Source organism: Mandrillus leucophaeus, unplaced genomic scaffold, assembly GCF_000951045.1.
Source record: "Mandrillus leucophaeus isolate KB7577 unplaced genomic scaffold, Mleu.le_1.0 Scaffold1375, whole genome shotgun sequence".
Classification (NCBI taxonomy): Eukaryota; Metazoa; Chordata; class Mammalia; order Primates; family Cercopithecidae; genus Mandrillus; species Mandrillus leucophaeus.
Genome location: NW_012101338.1, coordinates 25,788 through 41,794, shown reverse-complemented (window position 1 = coordinate 41,794; position 16,007 = coordinate 25,788). Strand labels below are relative to the sequence as shown.

The 16,007-nt window shown below is 36.5% G+C and overlaps 1 protein-coding gene across 1 annotated transcript in view; it reads right to left on the bottom strand.

Moving 5' to 3' along the window:
* Positions 1-16,007, bottom strand: part of LOC105534661 (netrin receptor DCC) — a 389,147-nt gene that overhangs the window by 357,927 nt on the left and 15,213 nt on the right. The window contains exon 2 of the mRNA XM_011973437.1: positions 13,970-14,124. Coding sequence (XP_011828827.1) covers positions 13,970-14,124 — 155 coding nt within the window. The remainder of the gene's footprint in view (positions 1-13,969; positions 14,125-16,007) is intronic.

Sequence of the window (16,007 nt, the reverse complement as noted above, 5' to 3'; positions counted from 1 at the left end):
TAGCAGTATAGTAGGAATATTATGCTAGCTTCAAACTCTGGCACTAACACTATTAGTTTTGTTGCATTTAATTTAGTCACATCTAATGTAGGAATTGGGTTGGGCCATAATTCTTGCTTACAGGATGTTTTACAGGTCAAAGTATTGCTATTCATCTGAAGCTGAAAGATTTTAAGGTGATGGCACACAATTACTGTTTCAGGCCACAGCTGTTAAAAATCAGAGTCCTGGCCGGGCATGTTGGCTCATGCCTGTAATACCAGCACTTTGGGAGGCCAAGGTGGGTAGATCACCTTAGGACAGGAGTTCAAGACAAGCCTGACAAATATGGAGAACCCTGGTGTCTACTAAGCATACAAAATTAGCCAGGTATGGTGGTGCATGCCTGTAATCCCAGTTACTCGGGAGGCTGAGGCAGGAGAATCACTTGAACCTGGGAGGTGGAGGTTGTGGTGAACTGGGGTCATGCCATTGCACTCCAGCCTGGGTAACAAGAGCGAAACTCCGTCTCAAAATAAAATAAAATAAAAATCAGAGTCCTGATGTTGGCATCAGTGTCTAGAAGAAAACCATTATGGGGTTTTTATCAACTGAAGGTCAAACAGTAGAAATCCAAGCATGTGGTCAATGTCAGTAACAAATCTCACAGGCATCTTCAGCAAAATCTGTTACTTGGCTAACTTCATTCACTCATTAGTTTCCTTCAGGCCACCTAAGCAGTTTGCAGTCCTTAATATTCAGAAAGTGCTATGTCCTACAGTTTACAAGGCAGGGTTAGAATTCTGAAGAGCGGAAGAAGGTAAGAGCATATCAAATATGATTTTAAGGACACTACGGATGTCTTTTAATATCAACATTTCTTCTTTGAGAGGCAGTGACTGAAATGGTTTTCAAAATAAAAAATATAGTTTGCTAATTAATGTATATACATGTATACACATACACTTTAATTTTCTATATGTATACATATATGCTATATGTACATATACAATTATATATAATTATATATATGTACTATATATGGAAAAGTTTATATATATATATAAAAAATTATGTTGTCATTGCTACGTTTTAAGCTGCCTGTGAAAACTTACTAACATTGACCACAGGCTTGGATTTCTACTGTTTGATCTCCAATTGATAAAACCCCTAAAATGTTTTTCTCCTAGACACGAATGCCAATATTTGGACTCTGATTTTAACAGCTATGACCTGAATACACACACACGCACATATATACACACACACATATCTATACATACACACACACATCTACACATATACACACATATATATATATACACACACACATTCACATAGAGACATACAAGCACAATATATACTTCATAGTTGGCTCAGTCCTCTAACAGATGACATTGAATCTTACTAAGAATTTGTAAGAATTCTTACTAAAATTCACAGGGCAGTACATCGGGTTGAATAGTACTCCAAAAATTCATGTACACTCAGAACCTCAGAATGTGACCTTATTTGATTAAATACCTTTGTAGATATAATTAGTTAAGACAAGGTTATACTGGATTTAGGTGGATCCCAAGTGCATTATAAGAAGAGAGGAGGATTCGCAGAGACACAGAGAGGAGAAGGCCATGTGGAGATGCACGCAGAGACTGAAATTATGCAGCTACTAGCCAAGGAATGCCAAAGACTGCCAGAAGCCACCAGAAGCTAGGAAGAGGCAAGGAAGGATTTTTCTGAAGCACCTTCAGAGGAAATATAGCCCTGCTGACACCTCGATTTCAGACTTCTCGGCTCCAGAAAGGTCAGAAAATACATTTTGTTGTTTTGAGACACCAAGTTTGCGGCACTTTGTTAAGGTAGCTCTAGATAAATAATACAACACCCAAACGGGTTAACAAGTTCACTTATTTATTTCTAAGGGAGACACTTGAAAAAGCAATGAAATTGAAGTAAATTGTGTAAGATCAGCTAGCAGTGTTCCTTAATGAGGCTTTTCTAGTGCCCCTTCACGTTATCCCAATACGAGCAGTATGATCCTTATTTTATAAGAATTTGAGAATCAGAAAGGGTAACTGGCTTCCCAAAAAACAAACAGCAGAATACAGAGAAAATCTCAGTCTAGAACACAGATCTTTTGCTTATATTTTAAGTGATATTTCCATTTCAGGAAGAGAAACTGTCATTATTGTAAGCCCATTGTTTAGGATAAGCACCCCTGTACTTAGGAATCTAGACACAGGCCTTGGGCTCTCACTAATGTACTGACATATTCTATGGCTAGCCTTAAAAGCTCTTGTCCCCAGGTTTATTGGTTGTACATTTCAATGGTTGGAATCTACTATCTTAAAGTATTTATGGATTTAAAATTAAGTTTCAGGGCACTGGGAAATGTTTCAGACTCTGGGTACCCAGAGTTAATGGAGACTCCGACTCCCAACAGTAAGAAAAAGGGTTAAAAAATGAGATGTTGGAAGCAACTTCCTCTAGTAGAATTCTAGGGCCCTTCCTGGGACAGAAACCAAGCTTCTGGTACAATTCTGATGTAAGGAGATTCAACTTCTGGATCATCCCTGAATTGACATCCCATTAGAATTCAATCTCCTGTTCAATGAACATAGGCAAAGTACACATCAGAAAACAAACTGGTTCTGGGCTAACATTTATTTTGGCACTGACCTGCCCTTTTTGGATGGGTTCCTCAGAAAATCTTGGCAGTTGGAAGACTGGGCTGCTGATCTGAGGCCTTCTTATAGTCAATTCCCATCAAATTACACTTCACTAGCCTGACCCGGGGCGGCAGAGGGAGAGGGGGGTGTTCTAAAAAGGAGGTTTCTTTATGAATGACAAATATTCGAGCATCTTAGTACATGGCACTGCACATATCTCTGTAACATATTCATTAGGGATGTGTAGGGCACAGACGTTTTACAATTTATGACATGAAGAATGACCCAATGGTTTTTCCCCAACTGTTCATCTTTGCCACTATTAGAATCTAAGTACTGCATTGCATTGGCCATTGGCCTGGTCGTACGTGGCATTTTCTTTTATTTTTATACTCAAAGAAATCCTGGGAACTTCCTTTGATCTCATAGCCTAATTAGGTAAATAAAATCTGCAAACATTTAACAGTTAAACTTCATGAATTAAAAAAATAGTAATTCTTGATATATCCCCTAAATCTCTCTCCTCCCTACGCACCCTCCAAATTAGTTCCATTTCCAGTTTTTAGATCCCATGAAATGGTGACAACCATTCACCCAGTTTCTTAGGCCCAAAATCTGAAATACAATTGGACTCTGTCTTTTCTCCCATTCCACCTGCGGCAGCAAGTCTTGTTGTTTCTATCTTCCAAAGGCATCTTGGATTCTACTAGTTCTTTACTCTTCTAAAATTACCAGGCTACCTGAGCTATCTCATCACTAAACTACTGTATTCATCTTTTCTCTGTTCTCTTTGCTTCCAATTTAAAAATGAAAATTAGGTCATGTCAATCCCTCCTGCATAAATGGCCCCACTCCCAACTAAGTACTACATCTTGATTCCTTATTATGGCTTCCAAGATTTTCATGACTGAGCCCTGCTACCGCTTGACTTTACCTCCACCACTCTCTCTCTTGCTTGCTCTGCTGCAGGACAGTAGTCTTTTGTTCTTCCTCTCCAGAAACTTGGCACTGCTTATTTACTTTGCCTGAAATGTCCTGCCTCACAGGTGTTTGCTGCCACCTTTTCACATTCTTTCAGGTGTGCCTCTGCATATCCCTTCTTTAGCAAGGCTTTGACCTTCCCATCTAGAATCATCCCTATCCTATTCATCCTAGGTCCCCTTAAGCTGTTTTGCGCTTCTGTGGGCTTCACTTTTATTTATTCATTTATTTAGTTAGTTATTTATTTATTTAGAGACAGAGTCTCACTTTGTTGCCTATACTTTTCAGTACTCAGAATTTTACTTCTGAGCACCCACCCCCTGAAAATACAGTTTGGAACGCTTGCATCTTGAGCAGTTACATATCCTGTATCTCATCAGATCTTAAGAACTCCCTCATGAGGGTGGAGCCAATCATGGCTCACTGCAGCCTCAAACTCTCAGGCTTGGGCAATCCTTTCATCTCAGCCTTCCAAGCAGCTAGGACTACAGACACACACCACCACACTTGGCTGATTTTTCCATATTTTGTAGAGACAGGGTTTCTTTATGTTGCCTAGGCTGATCTGGAACTCCTGAGTTTAAGGGATCTGCCCTCCTTGGCCTCCCAAAGTACTGGGATTACAGGCATGTGCCACCACTCCCAGCCTATTTGCTTATTATTCCTCTTCATCATTAGAATATAGACTTTATGAGGATAAGTACTTTGTCTTTTTTATTACCGATTTCCCAGTCTCAAGAAACAGACTGTAGTCCATTGCAAGCATGCAATGAATTATTTGTTGAACGAATGAATGAATAAATGAATGAATGAAGAGATGAGGAGATTCAAACTAATTTGGAGGGTGAAATATGAGCTTAAGAAGACTGAAAGTTTGATCCCTGTGATGAATTAGACAGGATAGGCTTTTTGCGCTTCGAAATATTTAATCAAAATCTTAAAGGAAAAATAGAAGGGACTTATGAAATAGCCTAATGGATAAGAACAGCATTTCAAACATATCCAAAAAAAAAAAAAAAAAAACACAGACACAGAAATTAGCAAATTTTGTGCAGCATTAAGGAGCATCATTATATGAGAAATAATTAAAATCAAGTAATGGAGTTTATAATGGATGATTATAACAGAAGTTGGTATTTATTGAGGGCTGACAACGCACCAGAAAGTAAACTAAGTATCTAATTTAATCCTCAGAATAACCATTTGAAGATGCACAATTGCATTACCATCCTAAATATTTTACTTTAATCTTTACAGCATCCTTGCAAGATAGATATTATCTCCATTTTGCAGAAGAAAAGCTAACTTAACCCAGTTAGCTGACAGGTGAAAAAGCTAGAATTCAAACCCAATCTGATTTCTAAATCCTTGTTTTTAAACATGTCATTCTACTTCCATTTGGATGACCTGGAACACCAATTTAAATAAGATTTAAATAAGAGGACAATGTACAAGTTACTACCATTGACCATGGGCTTAGAGTTCCATTGCTTGACTTTCAGTTGATACAAATCTGTGGTCATTTCCTTCCAGCAATGAGTGACAACATCTCAGCTTTGACTTTAACAACTACAATTAGAAGCAGTAATTGCCTGTCCTAGGCTTAAAATCTTTCTATTTTAACTCACGGTTATCTCCACTCCCTGCAGAATAGCCTGTGATCAGAAATTCTGTCCCAACTCAACTCCTCATTGCATGGGATCTCAGGTTCCCCAAGGAGGAAAGATTGGGCAATTAAAGTAACATAATGTAAGAACATTGGAGTTAAAGGAAAATAGTTAAAGTCATATTATTGACTTTTTATGTAACATGTAAAATTCACCATATATTACAGCAGGCAGAATATAACCTGCAGTTAAAAGAATCCATAAAATAGTACAGTAATTTAAAAGGGAGTTTTACTTAAATTTGGTGGAATGTTATATCAGATAATTCCTAAATATACTAAAATGTTCTATGCTAAAAGACAATATGGTTTGTGCATTAAATTATATCTGCATTAGATTATGCATTAATTATATACTGAAACTTTGTAATACTAACTTTAGGCTAAAAAAAGGAAATAGGGCCGGGCACGGTGGTTCATGCCTGTAATTCCAGCACTTTGGGAGGCTGAGGCAGGCAGATCACCAGATCAGAAGTTCAAGACCAGTCTGGCCAATATATTAAAACCCCGTCTCTACTAAAAATACAAAAACTTAGCCAGGTGTGGCGGTGTGCACCTGTAATCTCAGCCACGTGGGAGTTTGAGGCAGGAGAATCACATGAACTTGGGAGGTGGAGGTTGCAGTGAACCGAGATCACGCCACTGCACTCCAGCCCAGGCAACAGTGCAAGACTCCATCTCAAAGAAAAAAAAAAAAAAAAGAGAAAATAAATTTGATCCCTCAGTATTATTTAGGTCCATTTATTTTACAGGGATATTTTCATCAAAAAAAGTATCCCTAACTTCTTTGAATGTTTGTGTCCCTTCCAAAATTCATGTTGAAATTTAAATCCCAATGCCAATATTTTAATAATCTTTTAAAAGATGATTAGACCATGAGGGCTGTACCCTCATGAAGAGATTAGTCCTTGTAAGAGGGCTACGGAGAACAGCTAGCTCCTCTTTTTTGTCCTACCATTTCTTCCACCATGTGAGGACACAGTGTTCATACCCTCTGGAAGATGCAGCAACAAGGCCTCATTTTGGAAGCAGAGACCAGCCCTCACTAGACATCAAACCTGCTTAATCTCAGACTTCCCAGTCTCCAGAACCATGAGCAATACATTTCTATCATTTATAAATTAAACAGTGCAGATATTTCGTTATAGCAACAGAAACAGACAAAGAAAGAAACTTCTGCCCTTATTTTATTTTCTATCCCAAGCATGTTATAAAAGGTTCATTACATAGTAGGTACTCAATAAATACTTATGAACTGCATAGAAAAATATGCTCTAAAGATGAGGGAGTGCTTCAATACATATGTGATTAAAATGCCTTATTCCTTTCCATCTTTACTCTTCCTTGGTAGTATTCATCAGCTCTCCATCAAAGCAGTTGCCTAAAGCAGCTCAGCTCATATCCTTGGAGTAGAGTTTCATTCAGCTGCACCAGCATGATGACAATATCCCAAAGATGTTCATGCTGGCTTTTGCTCTAATTCAGCTTAGCAAACCAACTGCTTTCACGTTTAGTAGGGTATATAACCAAATTAGGCGATTAAACCCAAATCAGATCTACTTAGGGAACCTCTTTCTCCCAGACTAGTTGACAGTGCTGCCTGAAAACCAATCATTACTATGACACTTTCTTATCCCCTTTCCTACACTCCCTTACATCTATCTATGAGAAGTTAGCTTTCTATGTAATTTCTCATGAAGCAGATAAATTTTCTAGATGTTTAGTTATACCAACTGAAGAAGCCTGAATCATAATATTTGCTCAAAAGAAAAGAGAAAATAAGAGAGCCAACAGAAGCTTCTTAGGGAAATTACACTTATGATATATCACTGTTTAACCCAAGCAACTAGTAAGCTATGTCCTTCACCTTCAATTGCACTTTGGAAGATACTTACGTATTTTTTCAGGTAACGGATTTTTAATGTGATTAACTTAAGTAAATAAACAGACTATCTTCAGGTCTAGATTATCTGGCCTTTAAAAAATCATGTCTATTAATTTTGCACATAATTAACTTTTTTGTTTTGAACAAAGCTCAACAATTTTGTTCAGGGAGATGAAATCTGTGAAGGTTGTTTTTAGTGAATTCTACTTAAAAGTTTTTTCCACCAGACTACCAGTTCCTTGAGAGTTAGGACCATTTCTGACTTGCTTTTTTATCCTCATTTACCAGCATAGTGCCTAGACTGCTGCTGTCCCACAGAACTTTCTGAAATAATGGAAATGGTCTCTGTGATCTCCAATACAGTAGCCAGTAATCATATATGAAATCGTGAGATATGGCTCGTAAAACAGACAAGTTGAATTTTTGATTTTTAATTTTATTTAAATTTTAAGTGCTACTAAGCAGTTGGAATAGGGCTATTGTAACTGAGAAACTGAATTCTAAATTTTATTTTATTTCAATATTTTTAAATTTAAATAGACAAATGTGACTTGCCGTTACTGTACTAGTAACTGTAGGTCTAGAACTTAGCACAAAATATTTTTAAATGAATGAAGAAAGAACACAGTGACTCACATTTGCTTTCAAGTCTTCTAGAAGTAATTATACAACCCATCATCTCAAGCCTACCTCTAATCTTTCCACTAATATATGTCACTGTAAAAGACATCATATCTAGCCTAATTGACCATTAAATCCAAACGAATTCCTTAAGCCTTTGGTCACAGAGGATACTAAACCATAAGTTTTTAACACTCCCCATCTCTTATTTATAATATCTGAAAAAAATTTTTTTTGCATCCAGAGACTTTTTAAATAATGTATTTGTATGCTCCCAAAAAGATGTTATGCCAGTGCTTATCTTTACTTCTTTCCATTATTTATGTCTAGCCATGTACGGGATCAGACAACTGAACTGTTGTCAAGCTGACAGATTTGCCATAGTGGTCATTACAAATATTTATTCAAATCTCAATGCAGTGCAGTTAATAGTTGTAAATCAAGTGACAAAAGTAATGAGCTAGACAGAGCTGTGATCAACTTAGTGTAATTTATGGAACCGTCCTTAAATAAATATAACTGATATTTTATATCTTTCCCAAACCAGATTCTACCAGCATCAACCAAGCAACGACAGCCAAGTGTCATGTAACAATGTTTTGATCAGCAACAGACCACATATATACCAAAGTGGTCCCATAAAAATATAATGAAGTTGAAAAATTTCTATCACCTAGTGACATCTTGCCATCATATCATTGTAATGCAATGCATTACCTTTTCTATGTTTAGATATGCTCAGATGTACAAATATCTGCCACTGTGTTATAATTGCCTACAGTATTCAGTACTGTCACATGCTGTACAGGTTTGCAGCCTAGGAGTGATAGGCTACACCATATAGCCCAGGTGAGTAGTAGGCTCTACCATCTAGGTGTGTGTAAGACACTATGATGTTCTCAGAAAAATGAACTCAATTAATGATGCAATTCCTGGAATATATATCCTTCCATAAGTGACACATGGTTTTATTTATAAAATGGCAATGCTGTGATACATCTTATGGGATCATGTAGCACTTTCTGTTCTTAAGACTTCAAAATTGAGACAAGCCAATCTATAACAGCCTGCCAAATGTTAAGGAGAGGTTAATTAGGGAGAGAGTAACAGAGTATGTAAACGTGCTGACTGTATAGTGATCAAGCTAGTTCTAAACTATAAATGAGGTATTATATTAGCTTTATTTACCCAATTGATTACCCTGGTGAGTCTCCTACTTTGTTTGTAAATGTAGAGCAGTTGAAATTATGTTCTTATTTGATCCCATTGAGTCAGGGAGCTTTTCTCTTTTTTTTAAATTGAGATGTCAGGTAAGACACAGTGACTGCCTGCCTATGTGTTATCATATTTCATTTTTGCAACTTAGGAAGAAGAAGAATAAATGATACTCCCATTTATAGTTCAGGAAACTGAGGTCTCAATGATTGACAAACTTGCCCTAGGGTACAGGTAGTAATGTTCAGAGACATTATTTGAACTTCTCTGTTCTCTTCCTAACAACCATACAAGTAGAGCCCTGTTAGAATTTTTAAAATCTCATGAAGGAAGAAAGAAGCACATACGGCTATTCCTCTAGATAATATATTCTAAAGTCACTCAACTTGGTGGGTTGCTTTCACTCATCTTTTTAGTGTAAAGAATATAATAGATTAAGAATATTACTTACAACTCTTAAATATAAAAGAGTTTCGTAGATAATTGAGTTGTGGTCTTGCAAATAGGCTTCTGATTCTAACTCAAGCCCTCAAGCCAGTATGTGGTCCATTTTAACATCCTTTATGATTAAACTGCCTTAACAGGATCTTAAAGGACTGCAAATAATAATTCAAAAAATCTCCACATGTGGTATGAAAAGATTAGACAAGTCTTAAGCAGACAGGGACTTAAATCCTGGCTGAAAATACGGTAGAGAAATTATACATCATAAAGGCAGGGAGAATGGGCAAGGGTTTAGCAAAAAGAAGATATCATCAGGGGACACAAACCTTCATATAAATCAAGCCTTTCTATTTCGAACGATTATTTCATAAACTGGATCTTGGGCTGCTGATCTCTTTAAATGATTACCACAAAATGTATGCACTTTTAGAAACAGTTACGGGCTGATTTATATTTCAGACATATTTTCCATCAGTTTTATTCTTTGCGAATGTGGTTTGTATAATAGAGCTGATATTTTCAAATAATATGAAAAACTTGAAATTCAATTTGTATACAAGCTATGTAATTTTAGTGTACAATTACCACATCACATTTGGAAAAACATTGATAAAAGCAGCAACCAAACACATACTCACCTGAGACCCATTTTCAAAAGATAAGATCATTTTGTCAGAAAAGAGATATTGATGAAAATGTTTTCTTTAACTTGATCTTGCCTCTAAATTCTGATAGTCTAGCGAAGTAATAAAATAGCCCTCACATTTTCTCTTAACGACAGAAAGATGGGCTTATAGCAAAGAGGGAAGGATGGTGGGAAGAAGGATGGTGGGAAGGAGCATGGGAGGAAGGAATGGGAAAGAAAAGGAATGGAAAGGAGCCATAGGATCTCTGGTATATTCCATTTTCTTCAGTAATTGGTGTCTTACTGAACGGGCTTGGAGAAGATGAAGTAAGTGCTCCTTATCCTAGAAATACTTTCAAATTGCCAAAATGGCATTTTATGTTACCAACAGAAGATAAAATACACATGCAATGCCTATCACTTATGATAATATTATTTATTTATTCTAATGTCTGTAAGAAAGACGACAAGTGAGTTTAGCAGTACTCAATACACACGAATTGAAGGAATTGGCTAACTCTTTTGCACATGTAAAGGATATTCTGAATATCTTGTTTATGCAGGCTACTTTATTCCTAACTACTTATCTACTCAGTAAGGGATGAATTATCCAATGGCAATGTTCAATGAAACAGAATTAAGTTATAGTGCAAATAAAACAGTGATCTGCAAAAGAAATTCTTCTTATTTCATATATTGGTAAGAAAATGGGTAATTTAATAGAACAATGCTGTTACTAAAGGCCAAAATATGGTTAGCATTCTAAGGCTGTTATTGCTGCCATTAATGAAAAAAACTCATGGCTGCATCATGTTTCTAAAGCAGAAAGATTCTTCATTTTCATTTCTTAGAGAATATAATTTATATGTGACAACAATACCAACAATCAACATGTTTTATTCAATTATGCTTTTGTTATTGTGTACCTTACCATTTACGCTAATAGTTAAGCAAAGTAAATGCTTATAGAGACTTGGGTCCAGTGAGGTCCTCTGCACACATATTTCACACTGCCTTCTGAATGGGAAGGAATGTGTGATATATAAAGCATAGAGGTGGCTGTCATTGTAACTGGATTACAAGACTGATTGGAGGAGGTGGATGCAGTACAATTTGGGCATAAGAAATTAACTAGGTAATATGTTGCAGCCATCACAGGTCACGGGCCCACGAGCAAATCTGTGACTCAGATTGTTTGTATTCCATTTACCAACTTCTTATAAGTTCCCCTACTTGAGTTGTTTTGTTATTGTTGCATATTTAAAATATTTGCTTCCCCCCAAATCTGCTGAGATCCATAAATACTGCTGCTTTATTACTCACGTATGCTTTTCTAACATGCCTCATGCAGCCTGAAACAGTGTTAGAAATATAATAAATGTTCATTAAACATACTTATGAATTGAGTTATGTCATTGTTTGTGTTTTACAAAGTTAAGGCCATATGTGTGATACGATCATTATTCTTTTTAACTTAATTATATTTAAAAAAGCAGAATATATTGTATTATTGTATCATAGTTTTTTATTTTTTTTATAATTTTTTATGGAATGAGTGTTGTTAGCCAGTGTCAAAAAGGAAAACACTTTACTGTCCCTTGGCTTGGGAATGTTGGTGTTAAAAAAAAAAAAAATTAAAACGCTGAAAATTGCTTTTTTGAGTTGAATGCTTAGAAACAATAGTATTGATCAAAGAAAAAAAAATGCTCATTCTTACAAAGCAAGGTTAACCAACCAGGATTTTTATCAGAAGTGCAATGCAATCATGACTAGTCAGCTCTGAAAAGTACAGTATAACAATTGCATGATAATTTATAACTAGGAGATGAAAAATTCAGTTAATTCACAGAGATTTGATCTTTTGAAAATGAGCATGCTTTTAAAGTTAGTTCCAGTATTAGAAAATTTACCAAGAGTTTCTTTAAGTTTTTAAACTGCTGACCTATCTACCACATGGCATATAACATATAGAGAGTGTGAGATATATATATATAGCTTAATTTGTTTTTAATCAAAAATACAAAATGGTCATAAATGTTATTGATTTTACATAGATGATCTATGAAGAGAAAGTCATTAAAGCAATTGAAGACTCAAATGTTGGGCCGGGCGCAGTGGCTCATGCCTGTAATCTTAGCACATCGGGAGGCTGAGGCTGGGGCATCATTTGAGGTCAGGAGTTCAAGACCAGCCTGACCAACATGGTGATAGCTTGTCTCTACTACAAATACAAAAATTAGCTGGGAATCACTTGAACCTGGGAGGCGGAGGTTGCAATGAGCTGAGATTGTGTCACTGCACTCCAGCCTGGACAACAGAGTGAGACTCTGTCCCAAAAATAAAAAAAGAAGACTGAAATATTATGTTACTATAGACATTATGAAGGAGAAATTTGCACTGTCTAGTGATTTAACTCAGTACAGCAACAAAAAATTGTCCAGAAGAGAAATCTGGGAGCAGGACCAGCTCCGTGGGCAGCAAAGAGGGAAGTTGCGCAAGGCCTCATGTTCTGCTGTAGCCATCCCATAATGTTCATAATTTTTAACAATGTGCCCCTCTGGTTTTACTTTGCAAACAGAAATTATTTGGATCCTACAAATTATTATTATGCCTGGGGACCCGCATTTCCAAATAATTGTCTGTAACCTCAACATGACTATGCTTTTGAAGTTGCTGAGCTTTTATTTCTGTGAGGCAAAATTTGTACTATTGTACAGCTTAGCCCTCTTCCCTCCCTTCAATTAATACTTTATTCTGATTTGTTATCATCCTGTGTCTGTAGCCCTGGCCAAATGAAATAAAGGATGGAGATTCTGTCAAAAGTGCACTCAGACTGTATCTCCTGTTCTCTCTTCTTTGACATGCTGATTGAAACCACCCAAGAAGTGACAGAATACAAAGGTTACTCTCTCACAATTACCAGTTAAAATATTTCCAATCTCTACTTCACCTTATTCCCAAAATACAAGAGGTGATTTTGAAGTTAAATACAGTTTCACGTAAAATGAAGAGGAAAACAAAATATCATTATAAATTTATTTATATAAAAAGGAAATAGGTGCAGTTAGATGTTTAACATAAGGCAGTTTAACAAGTAGCCATGCATTTCATTTTGATTTTAAATTCCAATTTTTTTAAATATGAAACAAAACAAATTTGGCGAATGGCTCATCAGCCACTAATCTTGTCAAAAAACATTTGAAATGCACAAGAAAAAACAAAATTTTGTCAAATACAGAAATAGCTTTCAATATGTAATTTTGGAGCTCTTCCTTTACCAAAGTAGAAATCATTGAATTATATGTTGATCAAAGAACATTCAGCTGCTTTACTTTGTGGAAAAAAAAATAGCTGAATCTAGTGATTCAAGGTAGAGGAAAATGAGATTATACAAAAGAGATTATCATATTCCTCAAGTCTCAATTTGCTTTTAGTAGCTTTTTCAGTGCATATGGTGCGTGTTTACGCTTTTAAATTAGTCCCTGGATTTAGAAGTTGTATGCTATTGTTCTTTTACCTTTGATGTTACACTCTTTACAAATTCAAAGGATCTGAAAATTCAACAGAGGAGGCTGAAACCCAAGAATGATGCTACAATACTGTCAGGCAGAGTAGATCACTTTCTTAGGAAATGAATATGTAGACTGCATAGATAAATTAGGCCTTTATAGAGGTTAATTTGCCATTACGGTACATGGCCTCAGTGAAGAGGCCATTCTATTTACAAGTCATCTTACTTTTAAAAGTCCTTGAGTTACATAGGTTACTTAAAAGAAACGTTCTTGCATTTTTGTCACCTCACAAAGGTTCTGTGAAAGAATTCAAGCATACTGCAGAGGAAAATAAACACTTTCTAAATGTGGCCCATTCCTTTTCATACTCACACTCAGGCTGTGTGGCCACCTTGATGGGTTGAGAACTCTCTCCCGGTCCCCATTCATTGTAAGCCACAACTCGAAAGGTGTACATGGCTTCTGGCTTCAGGTTTCCCACGGTGAGCTGAAGGGACCCAGGCTGTGTTGTATTCAACGCTCGTTCCCTGAGAAATCAAAGTTGCAGAGAAAGATTATTCCAAAAAGAATACTTTCTGCCAAAATTTGTATCTGATGTGCAAGAGTAGTGAGGTGAACCAAAGGGTTGCTCAGTCATCTAATGTTGACTCTAGGACATAATTCAAGACCTCAGGCTTTCTACAGAAAATAAGCTAATTGGAAGGACCTACAGATAAATGTTGCAAGAATTCTGGGAAGTTTAAGCTTATGTCATTCTCCATGAAACTTGCCAACTAAAGTCTTTTTGCTTGACACTTTAAAATTTGGAATTCAAAACCCATGAAAAACAAAGAGCTATTAAAATAAGGAGAAACATCTGGAATGTAGACAGGAAGATGGGTTTTGTAAACATCCGGCTAATGACAGAAATCAAGGTTTCAATTATTCCACAAATCGGTCTTTGTCAGTATTGCCAACAAATGCATTTATGCATTTTCTCTCATTGTGTGAAAGGAAAACGCAGATGCTAAGTGTTCTATGTATGGAGCCTGAGTCCCTGTGGTTACTTTAAGTGCAATTAGTGAAAGGAAGTAGATTCCTTCCTGCGTGAAGAGAAACTGTAACATATGCCTGTTTGTTTTGCTCTTCAAGCCACATCTATATGTGTTCAATATCAATACATTTATCAACTAAAAACTTCCTCAGTGTTGCAAACTAATGAATTAATCTACTGATCATGGTTGCATTTATAGTGCATATTAAGAGATGACAAACCCTTTGGATATGGATGCTGACATTTTAGAAATGATAACTATTGAAGTATTCTTTAAGGACACACACAATTCTAGAGCTTCTGAACATTCTAGATGTCCTCATTGGACATTTAGCTGATTTAACTGAGTGAAGAAGTGACTTCCTCTAAGCTTCTCAATTGTTTCTCAAGGTTTCTATATCTAGATAATATCTCTTGCTTCTCAGTGGAATTATATGTACACTTTAATTATGCCATTCAGATATGTTTTGGTTTTGGACATATTTAAAATGAAATATCTTTTTCTGCCAGGGAAAATTAGATTTTCAAAAAGTAAAAGTTCTAAGTGCATGAATGAATGATGATTCCTAGGCATATCTACATTCTTAATATAACTGATGGCAGAGACTGGCTGGCTTACCCTCAAACCCAAAATTTCTTCTTCATGTACTAAACCATATTTCCCGGCTTCCCTGAAGTCTAGTTGAGGCCATGTGACTGAGTCGCAGCAAGAGATTGAGTGTATGTGATGTGATATGTGCTGATTCCAGGCCTGGCCTAAAATAAACTGCACATGGGTAATTCACCATGTTCTCTTCCTTCACCTGTTGTCTTGAGGTAGGGAAGTATGATGACCTTAGAAGCCATATTGGGGATGATGGAAAAATCAAAATTTGTAATAATTCTAGAGAAGAACTGGGAAAAGAACTGCCTGACAATCAGTAACATCCCTTCCATACCTTCTAGAGTCAGAAATAGTTTTGAGCCATTATATATTTTAGGGCTTATTTGTTATAGGAGTTAGCATTATTTTATCTAGCACTGCTAATATTTTAAAATATGCACCCTGAGTGGTTGCCAGGAGCTAAGTGATGGGAGAATGGGACGTTAGTGTTGAATAGGTAAAGAATTTTAATTGGAGATAACGAAAAATTCTGTGGACAGATGGTGGTGATGGTAACACAACAAGGCACATGCACTAATATCATACAACTGTACACTTACAAATATTTAAAAATGGGCCAGGCGCGGTGGCTCAAGCCTGTAATCCCAGCACTTTGGGAGGCCGAGACGGGTGGATCACGAGGTCAGGAGATCGAGATCATCCTGGCTAACACGGTGAAACCCCGTCTCTACTAAAAAAAATACAAAAAACTAGGCGGGCGCCTGTAGTCCCAG